This window comes from Camelus bactrianus, chromosome 8 (genome assembly GCF_048773025.1).
Source record: "Camelus bactrianus isolate YW-2024 breed Bactrian camel chromosome 8, ASM4877302v1, whole genome shotgun sequence".
NCBI classification, from domain to species: domain Eukaryota; kingdom Metazoa; phylum Chordata; class Mammalia; order Artiodactyla; family Camelidae; genus Camelus; species Camelus bactrianus.
The window spans coordinates 59521526-59543549 of record NC_133546.1 but is presented as its reverse complement, the minus strand read 5'-3'; the positions used below and the strand labels follow the sequence as shown (position 1 = coordinate 59543549).

The following is a 22024-nucleotide window of genomic DNA, read 5'->3' as shown; positions in this document are numbered from 1 at the left end:
AGTACTGGGAATTTTTAAATCCTTCTCTTTTTTTATACACACTAAAGTACAAGCATATCTCAGGATACTGCAGGTTCGATTCTAGACCACAGCAATAAAACAAATATTATAGTAAAGCGAGTCATACAATTTTTTTGGTTTCCCAGTGCATATAAAAGTTTTGTTTACACTATACTGGGGTCTATTAAGTGTGCAATTACCTTTATGTCTAAAAAACAATATGTGTGCCTTAAAAAATAGTTATTGCTAAAAAATGCTAACTATCACCTGAGACTTTGGCAAGTTGTAGTCTTTACAACAGTAACATCAAAGATCACCAATCACAGATCAGCATAACAGGTATAATAACAATGAGAAAGTTTGAAATACTGTGAGAATTACCAAAATGTGACACAGAGACACGAAGTGAGCAAATGCTGTTGGAAAAATGGTACCAACAGACTTGCTCAAGGCAGGGTTGCCATAAACCTTCAATTTGTGGGGAAAAAACAAAAAAAAAACCAAAATCTGTTTTTAGGTAAGAAATGACATGGTATATGGGAGTTGTTTCAAAATATGATGTGGGGAAAGTGTTCAGAAATATGAATGCAACATAATTATCATGAATTTATAATCACTGAAGCTGGATGATGGAGACATGTGGATTCATTACACTGTTACTTCTACTTTGGAATATGTCTTCCGTAACAAAAGGTTAAAAAAAAAATGCACCCAGTATGTTTAATGGATAGTTTCAGTTTTGCCAGATGAAAAAGTTCTGGACTTTCTTGCACAATAATGTGAATATACTAACATCACTGAAATGTACATTTAAAAATGTTAAAGATAGCAAATGTCGCATTTATTTTACTACAATTTTTAAAATTTTAATAGTAATGCACCTAATATGACACAGGAAAAAGAAATCTTGGAAAAGTGCAATGATTATTAACTTTTAAGGAATGGTAACTACTCCAATATGGCTTGTCCCCTAAAGATATGTGGGGACAGATTGAGATTCAGGGCTGTTACTCCTTGAAATTTTGCAGGGCTGCTAATCTCAGCAATGAGCAGGCAGGCTGGGCTGTAGCATCAGTCTGCACTTCGGCCCCAGTGCTCTGCCACTGCTACCCAATACCAAATCCACCCCAACCAGAATCCTTCCCTATGTTAAAGTTCTAATGCTCCAAACCTAATCTATGTTAGGAGAAGGGGGGGGGGCCTTACTGACCAGAGGGAAACATAAGGGACTTTGGAAACGTTGGTATCTCAGTGTTGACAACAGATATATTCAGTTTATGAACAATCATTAAGCTTAAGTTATATCTATGTTATACATATCTCTTTTTTTTCAGGCATAGAAGAGTTATTTTATATCATAATGCATTATAAACACATGCTCAATATTCTCCCCAAACTGCCATCCCTTCCCATTGTCTCTTGGCACTTGAAATGGAAGGCTCTCCTCTACCTCACTACCTTTTTCTTAATTACATGACAACTTTACAGCACAAAAGCGGTTATGAGTGGCACCATCCTCACAGTCCTTCCTTGAATTCCATCTTACCAACCTACTATCCAAGTCAGGGGCTACTCTTTTCCTGCTACCAGTAGAAGCAGCTGTGATCTAGGAAACTGAGGGTCGGTGTTAGGAACACAATTTAAAGTGCTTAAAGGTCTTAATTCCATTTATAGATATCTTTTGAACTGAACTTCCCAGGGACAAACTGATGATTCAAGGAATAACCCAGAATTTGTTACAAGAAGAAAACTGGGTGGATTTGACCATCAGACAAATGACAACTAAGGACTGCTGGGGAAAAACAGATCGGCTCCCTGTGGTTCCAGATTATGGAACCAGATTATGATCTACAAGCCTTTCCAAAGTATGGTCTGGAGCCACATTCTTGGAAAGAAGGTCATTTCCTACCACAGGGTAAGTTCACTTCACATACTAGCCTCCCACACACAACAGGCAAAGAGAATATTCTGACAGAAAGAGGCTGCTGGGAGTTACACCTGGGCCTACCTTGTCTCTGCCAAAGGGCAGCCCAAGGGTCCTGGGCAAGTCATTCTGCTTTGTTTTACATAAATATGGTATCACAACATGTGCCATCCAACTTCAGACAGTTGTCATAGCAAGTAAATGAGATCCTATACAGAAGAGCTTTGCTAAAAGTGAAAGCATCAAGCAGGCATCATTACAATTTCTAATTTAACATTGAACAGGGACAAAGGGAATCTCAGAGAGGAGGGCCCTGGGTAAATTTCTCTTAGTCTCTTTCTGAATGCTTCTGTAAATGGAACGTCAATTTGGAAAACTCGATTTGGCTCACATGTAACACAGAGCCCAGGCAAGGGAAAAAGAAGACTCAGTGTTAGGTTGGAAGAGACCAACACTGACATACCTGTTCTCCGGGGGCTGGCGGCTGCCCAGGCAGCAACACACCACAGACAGCAGTCACCCTGGGGGAGAGGTCAGCCGAAACAAGGTGTCCTTGTAAGTACTGCAGCCCCTTCTCCTTACGCCAAAGGGAGGCTTCTGGATTGGCCAAAACCAAGGCCTTCTCCAAGTCCTGCAGCTGGGCCTCTTCTAGTAACCTGAGGGAAACAGGGATCTATCTTATCAATTACTCCAGTACTCAGTAAAGCCATATGGAGGTCTCCAGAAATGCTCCTGCTTACCTCAGCCTGAAATGGATCAGTTCCTCACTATTAAAAATCCTCTTAAGGAATGATAACTTGTGTTCTTCATTCATACAGGTGACTAAAGCAAGACAATTGGCTGTGTACCTGGTGAAAACCAAAGAATAAAAACTTAGGACTTGCAGCTGATTCTAAAGAATAAAGAAAATTTGCTAGCCAATGAACACTAGGAAAGGGAATCTTATAGAATTAACATAATACACTTAAGGATAGAAAGCACAAATCAGGCACAATAAATTCACTTGATGGAACACAAAAAAGATGAAACTCATTCATACCTTGTGATTTTCCTCTGAAATGATATACAATTAAGGAAAGGGAATAAGCCCAAAGGTACAAGAACAAAATCAAAAAAATTTTAAATGGTCTCTTCTCCCTCCTCATGCACATAACTCCAGACTTCCTTCACCATACCAACCCTGGAAGCACAGGAAAAGGCCAACAGCTACACACCAGCGAACCAAGGTGTCATGGCTTCTGAGGAGAGGGACGCACACACTCCAGTCCCAGAGCTCCCGGAACACAGACTGCTCTTGCTGCAGAAACTTGTAAGCTGCTTCCATCAGGTCCCGGAGCTTCATCCGCTTGCGTCCATAGCGAACTGGATTTGCATCCGAACTCTCTAGGAAGAGTCTTTGAAAGACTGGAGAAGTGTCCTTGAAATATCTGAGAGCAAACCTTCAGAAAGAAAGAAAATCTTCATTGGTTGGTGAGAATATCAAAGTATACATCTCCACTTTGAGACAGGACAACAGAACATGATAAGAACTTCCAAGGATGAGAAGAGAGAGAAATGCTAAAGCCACCTAGTCCTAAGATTTGTATCCTGTTCAAGTTCAGGAACCAGGATCATGGCATGAGATGTCTAGAAGAAACAAAAACCACAAGGAGTTATACTGCAGGTGTTTACTACTGAAAATACACTTATTTGCCACAAATATTTATTGACTTCTCACTGTGAGTCAGACACTGTTTTAAGTCCTAGGGGTACAAAACCAAGAAGATACTTTCCTTGAGGAGCTTGCTGTCTAGTAAGGAAGACAGTTACAGAAACCAGAGGCACAAAGAAAATAGACTCAACTGAACATGGGAGAGTCAAGAAGAGATGCTTTCATTGCATCTTAAAAGATGAAGGAGAGTCTCATGAGACATAACAAAGGCAGTAAGATTGGAAAGAGGGACAAAAAGTTAGAAGACATACAGAAAATAATTAACAAAATGGCAATAGTAAGTCCTTCCATATCAGTAATTACATTTAATGTAAATGATTTACTCCGAAACAAAAGACACAGATTGGTTGAATGGACACAAACACAGAATCAAACTATGTGCTATGTACAAGAGACCCACTTTGGATCTAAGGCTACACAAAAGCTGAAAGTGAAGAGATTAAAAAAAAAAAAAAAACTTCTACACAAATGGTAACCAGAAGGGAGCAGGAGTGGCTACATTAATATCAGACAAAACAGATGTTAAATGGATAGAATGGGACAGAAGATCAATAAGGAAACAGAGAATATGAACAACACTACAGACCAAAGGGACCTAACAGACATGTGCAGAATACTCTGCCCTGCACAGCAGAATCTACATTCTTCTCACATGTACACAGAACATTCCCTAGGATAGGCCACATGTTAGGACACAAAACAAGTCTCAACAAACTTTAATGTATTGAAATTACACAAAATATCTTTTGGATAATTATACAAAATATCACAATGGAATGACAGTAGAAAGCCACAGAAGGAAAACTGGAAAACCCTCAAATAGGTATAAATTAAACAACACACTCTGAAAACAACCAGTTGAGTCAAAGAAGTCGCAAGGAAAATTAGAAAATACCTTGAAACAAATGAAAAGAAAAACACAACATACCAAAACTTATGGTATACAGCAAAAGCAATGCTAAGAGGGAAGTTTATATCTATAAACATGTTTATTTAAAAAGATCTCAATTTAACAACCTAACTTTACACCTCAAGAAACTAAAAAAAAGAACAAGCTAAACCCAAAGGTAGCAAAAGAAGGAAGTAATAAAAATTAGCACAGAGAGAGAGAATAGAAAAACAGCAGGGGGAAAAAATCAATAAAACTAAGAGTAGGTTTCTGAAAAGATCAAGAAAAGGGATAGGAAACTATTCAATATCTGTAATAGCCTATAATGGAAAAGAATCTGAAAAAGAATATAGATATATATGTATATGTATAAGTGAATCACTTTGTTGCACACCTAAAACTAACACAATATTGTAAATCAACTATACTTCAATTTTTTAAAAAATTGAGAAAAAATTTAAAAAAGAAAAGTGATAAAATCTTAGATTAAGAAAAAAGACAGAAGATTCAAATAATTAAAATCAGAAATGAATGAGGGGACATTACCACTAATGCCACAGGGGGAAAAAAAAAACATTATAAGGAAAGCTATGAACAATCATACGTCAACAAATTGAATAGCCCAGGAGAAATGAATATATTTCTAGAAACACACAACATTTCCAGACTGAATAATAAAGAAATTGAAAATCTAAACAGTCCAATAACTTGTAAGGAGACTGAATCATTAATCAAAAACTTCCCAACCAAGAAAAGCCCAGGATCAGATGGATTCACTGGAAAATTCTACCAAAGACTTACAGAATTAACATCAACCTTCTTCAAGAACACTTCCAAGTTCATTTTATGAGGATAGCATCACCCTGATACCAAAGCAGACAACACACAATAGAAGACTACAGATCAATATTTCTGATGAATAGTGATGCAAAAGTCCTCAACAAAATATTAGCAAACCAAAATCAATAGCACATTAAAAAGATTATACACCATGACCAAGTGGGATTCATTCCTGGAATGCAATAATGGATCAACATACAAAAATCAATGTAATACACACTAACAGACTAAAGGAAAAAAAACACATGATGGTCCCAATTAATGCAGAAGCATTTGACAAGATTCAAGACTCCTTCATGATAAAAACACTCACCAAACCTGTAATACAAAGAAACTATCTCAGCATTATAAAGGCCATATATGAAAAACCCACAGCTCATATTATATTATATGGTGAAAGACTGAATGCTTTTCTCTAAGATCGGAAACAAGACAAAGATGCCTGCCCTACCCACTTCTATTCAGCATAGTACTGGAAGTCCCAGCCAGTGCAATTAGGCAAGAAAAAGAAACAAAAGGTATCCAAATTGGAAAGGAAAAAATAAAATTTTCTTTGGTCACAGATGACACAATCTTAGATTCAGAAAACCATAAAGAATTCAAAGGCAAAGACAAAAACCTGTTAGAATAAACAAATTCAGAGGGGTGGGTATAACTCAGTGGTAGAGTGCATGCCTAGCATGTATGAGGTCCTCCTGGGTTCAATTCCCAGTACCTCTGTTAAAAATTAATTAATAAATAAACCCAACTACTGCCCCTCAAAAAATAAAAGTTGAACAGATATTTTAAGGTTTAAAAAAAAAAACAAATTCAGCAAAGTTGCAGGATACAAAATCAACATACAAAAATCAGTTGGGTTTCTATACTCAAACAATGAACAATTGGGAAAGTAAATTAAGAAAACAATTCCATTTACAATAGCATTAAAAAGAATGAAATACTTAGGAATAAACCCAACCAAGGAAGTAAAAAAATCTGTACACCGAAAATTACAAAATACTGCTGAAAGAAATTAAAGAAGACAAAAACAAATGGAAAGATCTCTCATGTTCATGGATTCAAAGACTTAATATTGTTAACATGTCAATACTACCCAAAGTGATCTAGAGATCTAATGCAATCCCTATGAAAATATCAACAGCATTTTTTGAAGAAATAGAATAAAATTACCCTAAAATGCATATGGAATCTCAACGGACCCTGATTAGTCAAAGCGATTTTGAAAAAGAACAAAGTTGGAGAATTCACATTACCTGGTTTCAAAACACTACAAAACTACAGTAATCAAAACGGTATGGTAGTGGGAGGAAAAAAACACAAACCAATGTAAAATAGAGTCAAACACTCACATATATGGTCATATTATCTTGACAGGGAGCCAAAGCAACACAATGGGGAAAGGATAACCTCTTCAACAAATGGTGTTGGGAAAACTGGATATCCACATGAAAAGAATGAAGCCGAACCTTTACATTACACTATATAGAAAATTAACTCAAAGTGAATTAAAGACTTGAACGTAACTTCAAAACTATAAAACTCCTAGAATAACACACAGGGAGAAAAGCTTCATAACACTGTACTTGGCGATAATTTTTGGCTATGATACCAAAAGCATAAGTAGCAAAAGCAAAAATAGACAAACAGGACTACATCAAACTAAAAAGCTTCTGCACAGCAAAGGAAACAACAAAGCAAAAAAACAATCTACAGAATGGGGGAAAAAAAGCTGCAAACCATGTATAAGGGATTAATATCCAGAACACAAAGAATTCCTACAACTCAAAAAAAAAAAATCAACTGATTAAAAAATGGACAGAGAACTTGAATAGACGTCTCTTCAAAGATGACATACAAATGGTCAACAAGCACATAAAACATCACTAATCATCACAGAAATACAAGTCAAAACCACAACCACAACCACTCACCACAGATGTGAGGTGAGCTATCACATCACATCTATTAGGATAACGTTATCAAAAAAAAGAAAAAAAAAAGAAAAAGAAAAAGAAAAGAAAGTAACAATTGTTGGTAAGGATGTGGAGAAGCTGGAAACCTTGTCACTGTCAGTGGTATCATAAAACTGTGCACTGCCACAGAAAACAGTATGGAGGTTACTTTAAAAAATAGAAATAAAACTAGCATTTCTTTTTAACCACAAAGCAAACATACTATTTTAATTACAGATTGAAATACAGTGCACCACGTGATGCACTGATCATAGACCCAGCAATCCCACTTCAAGGTACATAACTGAAAGAACTGAAAGCAGGGTCTCAAAGAACTATTTGCATACCCACGTTCATAACAGCACTATTCACAATAGCCAAGAAGTAGAAGCAACCCAAATGTCTTTTGACAGATGAATAAACAGTGGTATATACATACAATGAATTAGCATGCAGACTTAAAGAGGAAGGAAATTCTGTCACACTTGACAGCACAGACGAACTTTCAGGACATCATGCTAAGTGGAACAAGCCAACCATAAAAGGACAAATACTGTATGATTCTATTTATATGAGGTATCTAAAGTAGTCAAATTCATGGATACAGAAAGTAGAATGGGGGTTACCAGGCGCTGGAGGGAAGGAACAAAGGAGAATTGTTTAAAGGGTATAAAGTTTGGAGGGAAAGGATATAGCTCAGTGGTAGAGCGTGTGCTTAGCATGCACAAAGTCCTGGGTTCAATCCCAAGTACCTCCTTTAAAAAAATAATAAATAAATAATCCTAATGACCCTCCCCCAAAAATAAATAAATAAAGGGTATAAATTTTCAGTTCTACAAGATGAAAAGCTTCTGGAGATCTGTTTTACAACAATGTAATTATATTTAACACTACTGAATTGTACACTTAAAAATGGTAAAGATGGCAAATTTTATATTTTTTTTACCATAACAAAAAAAGTATGTGCATTTTAAAAATGAAAATAAACTTTAAAAATTTACACATACTGTAAGAATGTGTACTGTAGACATGTTGATGCTCACTAGATTCTGGTCAAGTAGATAGGGTAGTAAATGAGGTAACAGCGCCTCCTTGTTTCTATTGTACTCCTTGACAAGGTGAGGAGAAGGAAATTCAAGCAGTGGGAAAGGAGTAAGAGCAAACTCCTCTGTGCTCTGCATGTGCTGGTCTATGACGAACGCTATCAGTTTAGCTCTTTCTGCACTCTCGTTACCCAGGTCTACTCTGAGGTAAGAGTAGAACAAGGGAGTCTCTCGACAGTAGATATTATCATCCCGAATGTACAGCTAAAGAAATCTGAAGTCTAGAGTGGTTAGGTTATTTGCTCAAGGTCACAAAGCCACTAAGAGAGCTTATTTTGAATCCAGGCTTTTCAATTCCATACCAAGATGTGTGGTTCAGTTGCTCTACTGCACACATGAAGAAAGTGGATTCATCAAGAGTTGGAGTTTTCTAGAAAGACATGAACACTGAACAGATGCACAAAGAAGCAGAAATTAATAGAAAGACAGCAACCATAATGTGGAAAATAGAATTTTAACCTGCATAAGAAGGAGCTGATAGATAGGAAGAAAGAACAGTGTGTTAAGTGTACTTAAACAAGTGAGCTAGTGGGATAGGAGGCGGCCGTCTAGGAATGGGACGTTTGAATCACTGATTTCTAAGGTGGTGGTGCAGATGTGAGCTAGACCCAGGGTATAACCACTGTGGGGAGTGGGTAAGTGAAACGATAAAAGAAGTGGACTGGAGATTAGCTAGTCAAGGAACAACAAAGTCAGCATTGTATGGGTGTTCCAAGTGTGATACAGGAGCAGGGGTGGGGAAGAAGATGATGGGCCAGTTGCCAAGTTCTTCAAAGAAGGAAGAGGAGGTTGGTCAATGATGACAAAAAGCAGCAGCAGAAAATAAAGCAGAAGATGGCAGGTGTCACAGAAACAAGGGTGATACAGAATAGGGAAAGAGCGCCCAGAAAACTTCACAGAACAGAAGGGACAACCACTAGACATGCTGACCCTTGGGGATGTGGAGACTGAGTACCAAGAGCAACACAGTATCAAGAGCACCGCAACTCAGTGAAGGCCAAGAGGCAAAAGGAACGTTCGAAGAGGCTAAGGACATAAGGGAGTGTGCAGGTTATGGAGCAGACACAGGGAAGAGGCCTGGATGTCAGCTGGGTGAGAGGATACAAAAATAAGAATCCAGGGGATGGGTGGGAAGGCCTGGAGTTCAACAGGCAAGCCAGGCAAACAGGAATACAGGCTTGGAAAATTAATGCTCATGATATTTTGAAGGAGACTGGACAAATGGATCTTATAAGATTCAGCTGTGGCTTGGAAGAGAGACATGGCAGCTGCAGTGTGGGAGTCTGGTACTCCACTAGCTCGTGGGCAGCGGGTGTTGGCAGCGCATGAGGAACCAACAGGTAGCAACAAACAAACATGTCGGCAGACAAGCAGTCATCAAGTGGTCAACCAGACCTAAGAGGTCGTTGCAGGTAAGAGGAAATGAGCAGAGTGGACAGGCACTGGCTGTAAGTGGGGGAAGACTGTGGTCCACTGTAAGCATACGAAAGGAGAACTGGTTGATATTCCCTCCTGAACTTAGCTGACTACAGCACCCTTTTCTCCGGAGACCCATCATTTTGAGAGAGCGCTCTAAAAATCTGACCTAAGTAATGATGGGTGAACCAATAAAGAATACTTAGCCAGAGAATAGTATGATCAGTTTTTTCCCTAGAGAATATCGGAAGACTAAGAACAGTCTCTTTCCTGAGGTAAGACAAGGAGTCGTAAGGGGTCAAGTGCAACCTAGTTAAATATCTAATCTTCAAGGAGCCCCTTACTTAGGCAGCTAGTTCATCACACTCCTTCAAGTATCTAGAAGTAAGACCTGTGGTCCAGTTCTGGCTCTGACACTTAACTTACTTAACCTCTCTGAAGATTTGAAATGAGACAATAGTGCCTAACTACGTCACAGTACAAAGATTACACAGATAACATATATCTATGTATGTAAACACTACAAAGTCTGTATACATATAGCTTATTACTAAAACACCAGCATTCAGCTCCAAAATTCACATTCCTAATTCCCACTGCAGATTCACAAATCTTCTATCTGCTATTGTTCACAGAAGACCGTAAGTGGGCCCACCCATTATTTCTCTTTGCAATCAAAGACAAAGCATGACGTGGATTCACGTGTCCAGGACAAACTGGCAGCAAATGCAAAACTAAAGCCAAGAAATCAACCCGATAAAACCCAAGTGAACCTGAGTGATTAGAGCAGTACCCCCTTATCCATGGAGGATGCATTCCAAGACCTCAGTGGATGTCTGTAACTACAGAGAGTACCGAACTCTATACACACTGTTTTTTCCTATACATACATGCTTATGATAAAATTTAGTTTATAAACCAGGCACAGTAAGAGACAATCCAAATTAGCAGCATTACTACCCTTGCACTTTGAAGCCATTATTTAAGCAAAATAAAGGTTACTTGAATACAAGCACTGTGATACTGCAACCCAGACAGCTACTAAGTGAAAAATGCGTGGGTAGCAAATCCAGCATGGATATACTCGACAAAGAGATGACTCACGTCCCAGGCAGAATAGCACGATATTTCATCACACTACTCAGAACAGCACGCAATTTAAAATTTATGAATTGTTTATTTCTGGAATTTTCCACTTAATTTTTTTGGACATGGTTGACTTCGGTAACTGAAACCACAGGAAATGAAACCATGGATAAAGAGGGACTGCTGTATTCTTTCCCTCCTGTGGTTACAAATATAATCATTAGCTATAACATGCTGTTAAGATCAAGTTCTGTATAAGTCAGACAACAAATACACGAATGGCTCAGACAGGATAAGTGGGCGGAACCACAAAGTAGAAAAAAAGAGCACAGGCTTTGGAGGCAACCAACCTAGGACTGAATTCTAGCTCTGCCACTTTCTAGCAAGGGGGTCTTGGGCAAGTTATTTAACCTCAGTCTCCTCATCTGTAAAACAGGAATAACACCTAATCTCTGAGGGCTCAGATGTCAACGAAACGCAAGAGTAGTTGTTGCAGTAGTCCTCATCATTACGGAAAGGCAGCTTCCACAAGATTCTCATGCCATGGCTGACAGGAGAGTGTGTTAAAGGGACCTGCAAGGACCAGGGAAAGGGGAGAAACGAGAGAAAGTAGGAACAAACTAAAAGAAAAAGCAAAGAACTAAAAGATGCAATTTAAAAGTAAGGTTATACTCTTGAGAGAACACTAAAGGAAAAAAACCAACACAAAATGTAGTATATTAACCACATGAAATGATCCACAAAGCAAAAATGGAAAGTTAGGAACAGAACTAACTGATTTTTTTAAAAACAGATCTTTGAAACCTAATTAGTATATAAGAAACAAGAAAGCATCAATGGACCAGGAGTGTTCTCAGAGTCCTGACAAAGAATCTGCCAGAGTAAAAAATTTGTTCAAGGACTCTAGGTGCAAAACAGTAATGAACAAACAACATCACTACATGTACACATTAAACTTACACAATGCTACGTGTCAATTACATGTCAATAAAGCTGGAGGTGGGAAGTGGGGGGCAGAAATCAGTAATGAACAACTAGCACAAACAAGGGAATAAAAAGAAATGTCCTGTTACTACTGAGATACCGGGGTGGAAACTCCACATAGGTAGGCACTCTGATCTCAGAAAGAGGTGTGAACCCGAAAATGAATGTCATTAGGACCAGAGGGAGCCTGACTGGGTTCCTCCTCTCAGGTCGTTCTTGTTTTTTCTATAGAAATTTTCATCCTTACCCACACACTTATTTTTCTTATTTTAATGATTTCCTTACTGCCCTTAAGTATTTGGCTTGCATCTTTATTAATGTATTGTGTCCTCCTGTTTGCAAGTACAGAAACCCATTACATTTGACTCACTTACTCCCATGATGTGACCCAGAGCTTAAAAAGGAGGACTCCTATATTTACCTACTGAATGAATAACTGCATCCTATCTAAATATATTAGGTATATTCCTTGTATATTAGCAATTTCCTCTACAGAGGAAGTTTGGGGCATGAGCCAAATTAATCAGCTAAATTTCTTAAAACTAAAAATCAAAATTTCATTTCATATCACTGCCTACAGTTCATTTTATATCATACATTGATGTATCATTTACACAGATGGCACTTTGTTTTTAAGTTACTCTAATCACGAGCACCTTTGAAGCTACTTTATATCATTTTTCGAACAAGGTGGGAGTATAAATAAAATATACCACCTTGGAAATGAAAAGAAGAAAAAGTAGGGATGTGCCTCACATTCATTTAATAAGAATGTAACATCTGAACATGATTGGAAACCAGATGTAGCTAATCATCATCTTAATGATTCTCAAACACAATTCAGAAGTACTCCATCAAAGGCTTAAGAGAAATGGGAGTTCAAGATATTCACACGTCCCTGTAGGGTAAGGACAGGATAGTCAGCACACCTTGTGAAATAGGACCACAGTCAAGTAAATCTAAGTGATCAAAGCATCCAGGGAGGCCACTGTCCAGATCCTCCATCAATCCAGAACACAGGTTCCTGATTACCTCGTACGATTGTGATCTTTAACTTTGCTGTACATGTTTTAGTTCCATCAAACTGGGCCCATTTTTTCTCCTCTTTTAGAAAAGCTCATAGAAATTATGCTTTTCCTCAAGACTTCATTTCTTATTCCCTTATTCATGGAACAGACCAGAGACCATATTTCCAAAAAAGCCAAAGTGTACCTGTTGTGCTGAGGAAGACTAATAAGAGATGCATATAAGAAATGCTCTTATTAGTAAACAGAATAACGTTATTCACGTTTAGAGCAAAAATGCTTTATCTTCTCAATTGAAAAACCCCTGACACTCATTTTGCTGCTTCTGACTATTCCACACAAACCACATTTTACTATGGGTCTGAGAAAGCCAGATGCAGTGGCACAGGCCCATAGTCCGGGCTACTTGGGAGGCTGCGGCAGAAGGATTGTTTGAGCTGGGAGTTTGGGCTGCAGTGTGCTCTGCTGACCAGGTGTCCACACTAAGCTGGGTGTCACTGTGGCGACCTCGTGGGAGCGGGAGACCGCCAGGCTGCCTAACAAAGGGTGAACCAGCCCAAGTTGAAAAGTGGGCAGGTTAAAAGAGAAATATATTAAAACCCAGGATTGACACAATTTATCACACTTCGGATTTCGACAGATTTACAGAAAGCTGGAAGGGATACTAGAGTTCTTGTAAGCCACCCCTTTCAGCTGCTCCAGCAAGAATCTCACCTACCAAAGTGGAAGCTGTGAGAATTTCAGCTAAAACTCATCTAGATCTGCCTTGTATAGATACCTTGCCAGATGACAGACTCCTTGAGGGCACATCTTGGTCATTTTTGCAGACCTGTCTTGATAGCCAAGACTTAAAACCTAGTAAATGGTCACTGGACTGACCTGGACAAATGGATTCTGCTGTGATTATTTTTATAAAACAGTATCATTCCTCTCCCCGCTTTCTGCATTTCCCTTCTTCCCTTCATCTCAGCTCAGACTCCCCCTTACTCCCCAGGAGAGACCAGGATCTACCACCACAAAGAGAAACATGAAAAGTAAAGCTGTTACTCACGGGAGGACATCAGGGTGGTTACCAACGAGTCTGCTCATTGACACACACAGCCGTTCATGTAAATCATGGTTGACTTGGCCTCCGGCTTTAATGGCTTCAGCATTCCTTTCCAATAAATCCAAAAGGAGAGGGCGCAGCTGGCGGCCAATCAGCACAGCACAGTCCTTATCCAGGAGTAACTGTGCTAAGGTATTCAAGATACACTGGCGATCCTGCGGTGTCCACACCTGAGAGGGAGGCAAAACAAAGTTGCTATGTAAATGATACTCATTTGTACTGCTACAGAAGTACAGAGAGACTTAGCTGGGAATCAAAATATCTAATTTCCAGACTTCATGACTGAGTTCATTTTACAAAACGTAGTGGGGGTCTTCTGCAATAGAGGACTAGAGTTAATTTAATGTAAAGGCTGTCATAGGTAAGTTTCAGTCCACTTGGGTTTGAAGCGTAAGGACTGACGCCAGGATTCCATGTAAAATGCTAGACAGCTTCCTTAAAAAATTAAGTTTCAGGCCTTTTGCTCCCTCAACTTCTGAGATGACCCACACTCGATGTGGAAGGAGTGTGTATCTATTTTTACTTTAAACTGAGCACCCAACCCCGGCATCTCGTGGTCTTTCTCTTGTCTTCTTACCAACAGCCTGTACTCTGTCTATGGAGTATGTATCTCTCTGAATAAATCTATCTTTATTTCTTTTAAAGAAGTTGTTTCAGATTCATCACACTTTCTAGGGAATCCAGTGCTTCCTCCAACTCTTTTGCTCTTGAAATGAAACAGGAATCAAATGAGAAAAAAAAAAGTGCACTTAGTATGCAAAACCGCAAACTCTTTTGAGGATAGAGATAAAATCAACTTCTCAAAATGAAGGCGAATATATCCCTATGAAAGCTTCAGACTTTAATAAATAAAACAGATCCAAAGTAGACAGCCATACTCTGACATGCAAGATGAAATAAACCATAAAATTTTGGCGCCTAGGCTCAGAATGTCCATAAGCATAAAAAGGAAAACTGAAAAGTGTGTAAAAGGTCTCATATTACTAATGTGTATGCAGGCCTGTACAACTCTTGCTGCGAGGCAATGTGACAGCGGGTTTAAATTACAGGAAGGGTATTCCCTCTGACCCAGCAAGCCCAGTGCTATGAATTTATAGCCTAAAGAGTCTGACACTAGATGGTATCTATAAGAGAGCAGCTTGAACACAACCTAAATGCCATATTCAAAAATATAATAATTTTTTCCAAAGTTATTGCTCAGAAAAGAGTTCACTTTACACCTGAGCCCTTACAAAGTCTCCCAAATTAATAAGGCGTTCTCTCATAAAAATACCTAATTCTGAACAAAGCACTGATTGCAGAACCATCTTATCTCGAAACAAGTTCTATCAGTATTAGTTCTGCTGTTTATAGGAGGCCACCTGAAGGCTTTCATAAAAATAGGAGGCAAGGAAACTTAACAGATTTGGTCATGATTCACAGGGGCATGACCTCACATTTTCAACTGCTGAATATCCTTATAAAATAAGCCTCTAAAGATATCATTAAAAAATAACTGGGCAAGTGGTTACATTGTGAAGCAAATGGATATTTGGGGATAGGGAGGAAAACTCCAGAATATCTTTAAAGAATTTTTTCTTTAGAAGGTAATCTGGAAAACTGCATTAGAGGAAATAGATATTTAATGTTTTAAATATCAACTTTATTCAGATAATTTACACAGTCAAACATACCCATTTAAAACATAGTTTAATGAGTTTTGACGTATATACTCACCTGTGTAACCACAACCCTGATTAAAGTATCGAACCCAAAGTTCCCTCGTGGTCTCTGAAGTCAAGCCCCACTCACCCTAGGCAAAGAGATTAGATTGACCTATTCTAGAACTCTACATAAACTGAATCATACAGTATGGACTCTTTTCTGTCCAGCTTCTTTTGCTCAGCACAGTGCTTTTGACAATCATCCATGTTGTTGTATGTAGTATTAATTTACTCCATTTTATTACTGACTAGTTTTTCACTGTATGAATGTAATATAACTTGTTTATCCATTCACATGTTGACAGGTATTTGCCCTGCTTCCAGCTATCATCAATAAGGCTACCATCAACATTTGTGTATGAGAGATTTATGGAACATATTTTCATTACTCTTAATCTTTTTATTATTGAAGAATGAGATTGCTAGGTCACATGGTGTCAAGTTAATGCTTAACTTGATAATTTTATTTTTAATTTTAAAAAAATTTAAAGGAATGTTTCAATGTTTAACTGTAATAGAAATCGTTTTCCAAAGTATCTATACCACTTCACATCCCACCAGCAATATTTGAGCACTCTAGGTGCTATGTAACTTCACCGACACATAGTATTATCAGTCTTAATTTTAGCCATTCTAGTGGAGGTGGAGTGGTAGATGGTAAAAAGTGTTTAATGGCCATTCATCTTCTCTTGTGATGTATTTAAGTCTTTTTACCCATTTTTAAATTAGGCTATTCTTGTATTTACTATGATTGTTTATGTAGATGCTCTTTTTCAGCTTAAGGAAGTTTTATTCTATTCCTATCTTGTTTTTGTCTATTTCTGGAGTGAGTTTTGGTAATTCGTATTCTTCAAACACTTTCATCTAAATGTTCTAATTTATTGGCATAAAATTTTTTACACAAAATCTGTAATGGTGGCCTTCTTTCATTCTTAATCATTTGGATTTTTCCTTTTTATTCTTGGTCTCAGTTTCTTTTAATTTTCTTGTTTAACTTCTAACATTTAGGGATCTTTTCCCCAGTATTATTGTAAGGTTTCGCCCCTAATTTAATCTCATTGGGGTAACTGAATATACCTTATATGATTTCAATTCTCCTAAATTTGTTGTGACTTAATGGCCCAGCATATGATTTATCTTGGTGAATGTTCCAGATGTGCAGAGCATGAATTCTGCAGTTACCTGGCACAGCACTCTGTAAATGTCAATCAGGTCACGTTTGTTGACAGTGTTCAGGTGTTCTCTATCCTTACTGATTTTCTGTATTTGTTCCATCAATTACTGAGGATAGAGTGTTAACAGTCTCCAACTACAACTGTGAATTTGTCTACTTTTCCTTTTCTGTCACTTTTTGTTATCAGGGTGATGGTGACTTCACAGAATGAGTTTGGGAGTACTCCCTCCTTTTCAATCTTTTGTAAGAGTTTGAGAAGGACCAGTATGAGCTCTTCTTTGTATGTTTGGTAGAATTCCCCAGTGAAGCCGTCTGGTCCCGGACTTTTGTTTGCAGGGAGGTTTGTTTTATTGCTAATTTTCTTTCTTTTCTAGTGATCGGTCTGTTCAAGTGGTCAGTTTCTTCTTTATTCAGTCTTGGTGGGCTGCACGTTTCCAGAAATGTATACATTTCTTCTAGGTTATCCAGTTTGTTTCCATATAGCTGTTCATAGTATTCTCTTATGATAGTTTGTATTTCTGTGGTATTGGTCTGTAACTTTTTGATTCACGTATTTTGATACTGTTACTAGGTGCACACATCTTTAGGGTTTCTTTCCTAATTTTGCATTACTGACATTTCAGGCTGGGTAATTCCTTGCTGTGAAGGCTACCTTGTGCACTAAAAGATGTTTAGCAGTATCCCAGATGCCTGAAGCACCCCCATCACAAGTTATGACAATCAAAAAAATGTACCTTGATTTGCCCTAGAGTGGCAAAACTGCCAACAGTTGAAAACCACCTGGCTGGATTAAAAAAAAATTTTTTTTTCAAAAAGAAATGGAAATAAGATGGGCAGAAATAATTTCTTTAAAATTAAAAACAGAAACAAAAACAAAAACAAACAAAAACAACACTTCATACACCATTTTAGAAAGCTTGAATTTTGATTCTGGAGACAATGTGGAGCTTTTATGCAGAATGGTGACAGATTCAGATTCGTCTTATTAATGATAATTTATATTAAATGACCAGAATAGGAATGGCTAAAGGATATGGGTGCTTTATTTACTTATTTATTTTACTGAAGTATAGTTAATTTACAATGTTGTATGGGGGCTTCTGTTTGAAGTAAAAATGTCCCAAAATGGACCGTGGTGATATTTGCACATTCTGTGAGCACAGCAAAAATCACTTCACTGCACACTTAACTGGATGAATTATATGGTATGTGAATTATACCTCAAAGCCGTCTGTAAAAAATTATTATTATAGTTCACATGTATTGATTACTTACTATGGGCCAGACACTGTGGTAAGCCCCTCAAATGAATTATCTAGATCTCACAACAATCCTATTTAAAGCAATAATAGCAACCACTTTTATAGACAGCATTTACTATATTCTAACCATCTAATCCTCACAGCAACCATAAAGTAGGTACTACTATCCCCATTTTACAGATAAGGAAACTGAAGAATAAAAAAGGGTAAGGCCACAAAGCTAGGAGCAGAACCAGGAACCCATGTCACAGAATCTGACTCGAGTTCCTGTTTTTAACTACTCTCTGTAACTATTAGGCAGTTACCATATGTAATACATAGCACATCAAGAAATTGAGACTTCAGGGAGTCAAGCAACTTGTGGGAGGCCCTAAAAGCAATTAAAGAGAATGGATTTGATCTTCAGTCATACTTCAGTCCTTTACTCATGCATGCTTTTAATTAAGCACTCTCCTCCCTTTTCCTCAATATAGATAGTAATCAAAGAGGTAAGATGTGATACTGTGATTTATATAGTAAGAAATGTACATTTGGTCTTGACCCCATTCTGGGCAGAGCTCCTAAAACCCTTGGAATTTCTTGTGAAGAGAGAGAGAAAGGTGTCTTGTTATGTTAATGAGGCGAATTTTGGGAAGCAGCTAAGACGGGAGTTGAAAGCCAGGAGAACTGACCCTGTGATTAGAGGACTGGAACTTTCAGCCCCACTTCCTGACCTCCAGGGAGGGCACAGGGGCTAGAAATTGAGAGTTCAATCACCAATGGCCAAAGGTGTACTCAATCATGCCTATGTAATAAAAACTCAAAAGTTCGGAGAGCTTTAGAGTTGGTGAGTGTATGGAAATGCAAAGTGAATGCACCTGAAGAAGGCAGGGAAGCTCCACCCTCTCCAACAAACCTTGACCTCTGCATCTCTTCCATCTGGCTGTTCCTAAATTACACTCTTTTAGAATAAACTAGTGTTCTAGTAAATAAAATGTATCTTTGACTTCTCGGCACAATCAGCTCTAGCAAATAGCCAGTTGGTCAAAAGGACAGGTGACAACCTGCGTGTACGTTTTTTTTTGGGGGGGGGGGTGTCCTTGTAGGGCTGAGCCTTTATCCTGAGGGATGTGACACTTTCTACAGATAAAGTGTGCGAATTGAGTTAAATTGTAGGACACCAGCCAGTGTCCAAGAATTGCTTGGTTGTGTTGAAAAGAAAACTCATAAACTGGAATTAAGAGTTAGAATTGTAGGAGGGTGGTGGTAGTAGGGATGGAGAGGAAGGAATAGATTCAATATTGAGGAAGGAAAACAAGGACTTGGCTATCTGTGACAGAAAAAGGAGTGAACAGAGTTGAGGACACTCAGTTCTCTATAAAAAGGGACTGGATAGAGAGAGGGTAGTGTCACCAGCTGAAATAAAGAACACAGAAGCACAACCCTAAAAAATTCTTACCCAAGCTCCAATGAAAATCAATTTTCAAAAGTCTTTGCTTTCCAATAAAAATAGTTTTGTTTTCCAAAGTAGAAAAATAAAATAACACAATCAACACTTCTCTGAATGAAAGGCTTAAAATTATTACTGAAAATGGAAGGAATAAACCCAAAAAGGTCTCTCAGATTGGATAGAATCTGACTGACAGTATGAGGCAAAGAAAAGGGAAGCAAAGTAGTTCCAATCTTCTTGATTCAACTGAATTTTCCAGTAGCCTTCAAGGCCAGTAGCATTACTAGTCTTAGAATCTCCATGAGTGATTCTCCACACTTCAACATGTCAAATTCTCTAAAATAAAGGCTACAAACCATTTCCCCATTTTACTCCCAACACCGAAGAACTAATTTTGCATCCAGTTACAGCAGTAGAGAATCATGAATAGATTCCCTGCTACTGGTGGCCCATGATCCCCAGCTTCAGCATCTCTGCTCTAAATGCAAGCCCATTTATAGAAAAATACTTCTAGCCACAACACATAATTCAGGAGCCTCTCACAAGCTCAGCTCATACAAACTCATCATCTCTTTCCTTACTTAGTTCAGCCCACCAAAAATTAGCTTTCTGGACCTCCCCATTTGTGTTAATGATTCCCTTCACTGGGGGCTCACAAGCCACAAACCCCAGGGATATCTTCCACTCCTCCCTCGCCTTTGCTACACACGCTGTCACCAAACAGAAATGCCTCTCATGTTAGTTTCCAGCTGCTCCAGACCCAAAATAATGTCGTTGCTTCCTAAGCAATGGGATAAATATGTACTCAGCACATTTGTGCCTGATTATTTAAGTTCTAGATACTGGAGTTAGGAGGGGAAAAAAACATGTTCTACTCTCAAGAATCTCACAGGTATTAGGGGTGCTGAGAGGGAAGCGCAGAATAGAAAATTTAAAAGCCACTTTGGAAAAAAAAAAAGCGTGATAAAGGTCCTCAACTCAGACAGGAGGTAGTTAACGAGAGAAGGCTCTTAAAAGGCCAGAGCACCCATTTCCCAGAAAACTCTAATTCATCTCATAATTCCTACGGTTAATATCATACACTTAGTACTAGCTGTCTCGCCTTGTCCTTCAGTTATTTTGTGTGTTTATGAACTGTCTCCAAATACAGACACTAAATTCCCTGGGGGTAGAGACCGTAACAAATGTATCTGACTCCTCGAAGTGCCACAATGTGTCTTACGTTCAGCAGGAACACAATCAATACTTGTCAGGGGGCCGAAAAGACCGGACGGAGCAGAAAAGAAACATTTACCCAGTCCATTAGGGGTGACTCGACTCGGCACCATCAGGTAATACACACGTAAAAAGGGCAGACACGCAACCTCAATTACAGAAAAACCGACCACATTTCTTTCCCAAGGTTCCGTCTGCCGCGCGCAGCCAGAGTGCTGCAAAGGGGTAAGCCGGTGAAGAGGAGAAGGGAAGGCTCCCCCTGAGAAAAACAAAAGACTCCTTCCAGGCTCCTCAAACGCGCGCGGACGCCTCCGCCACTGGCCAGCCCTAGGGTAAGGGGCCAAAGTGGCAAGACGCGGCTTCCCTGTCCCCTTAAAGCCGCGAGTCTCCGCGCAGGGCCACGGGGCCCGCAGCAGGGTTGGGGGTGGGGGAGGTGGGAGCGTGGGGGTGAGCGGGGGTGGCCCGGCGCTTTCCTACTCTCGCCCGGTCTTACCTGCTTGACCAAGAACCTGCCCAGCTCGCTGCGGCTCTTCTCGTTCTTGGCAGCGATTAACCGCAGCGGCGCGGCCACCACCTCCAGCAAAAGGTGCTCCATGACGGCGGGCCCTCTGCCCCGGCCAGGCACCGAAGCTCCCTGCTTCGCGCTCGGAGCCCCGGAGCCGCCGAGGTATTCGCGCGGAAGCTGCCACCAACTACGCCCCCGAGGAAAGCGGCGGCCGCCGCCGGGGCCGCTCGGCACGCACCCAGAGAGATGCGGCACACGTGGGGGAGCACGCGGCGCTCTGCGTCATCCGCCCGCGACGGCCTCGGCCCCGCAACCTGGCCCCGCCCCTTCGGCAGCGGAAACGCCGGGCGTCACTCTCGCGGCAGTTCCGGGACTGGGAACGAAGCGCCAATGGCGTTTTTGTGAGCCGAGTTCAGTGCTTGCAGCCATCGGAGGAGACTCGTTGTTCCTACCACGAGTGACGGGACAGTGAGACAGAAGGTTCAGCTTTGCCAGAGAAGCTTGGGAACTCCTTGGGACGTGTGGTCGTCAATCGCATGCCTCTTTCTGCATCAACACACAAAAAGATCATATAGGAATGAAAAGCAGATTTGCCACCTCTGACCCAACAACTCCCCTCTAGCCTATGGAAATTTGCACACAAGTATAATAAGCACATCCCTTGCAGCATTCTTAATATAAATAATGGAGATAAGTGT

At 39.5% G+C, this 22024-nt stretch overlaps 1 protein-coding gene across 2 annotated transcripts in view; it reads right to left on the bottom strand.

Moving 5' to 3' along the window:
* The window catches only part of MDN1 (midasin AAA ATPase 1), a 140073-nt gene extending 118448 nt beyond the window's left edge, over positions 1–21625 (bottom strand). For both annotated transcript variants that reach the window (XR_012508730.1, XM_074368618.1), the window contains exons 1-5: positions 21315–21625; positions 13982–14208; positions 3139–3363; positions 2665–2772; positions 2388–2580 (exon numbers count right to left, since the gene is read on the bottom strand). Coding sequence is in view for 1 of the 2 variants with exons in the window: in XM_074368618.1 (XP_074224719.1) it covers positions 2388–2580; positions 2665–2772; positions 3139–3363; positions 13982–14208; positions 21315–21416 (855 nt within the window). In the remaining variant the exon portion in view is untranslated. The remainder of the gene's footprint in view (positions 1–2387; positions 2581–2664; positions 2773–3138; positions 3364–13981; positions 14209–21314) is intronic.
* Positions 21626–22024: the final 399 nt, after the last annotated feature.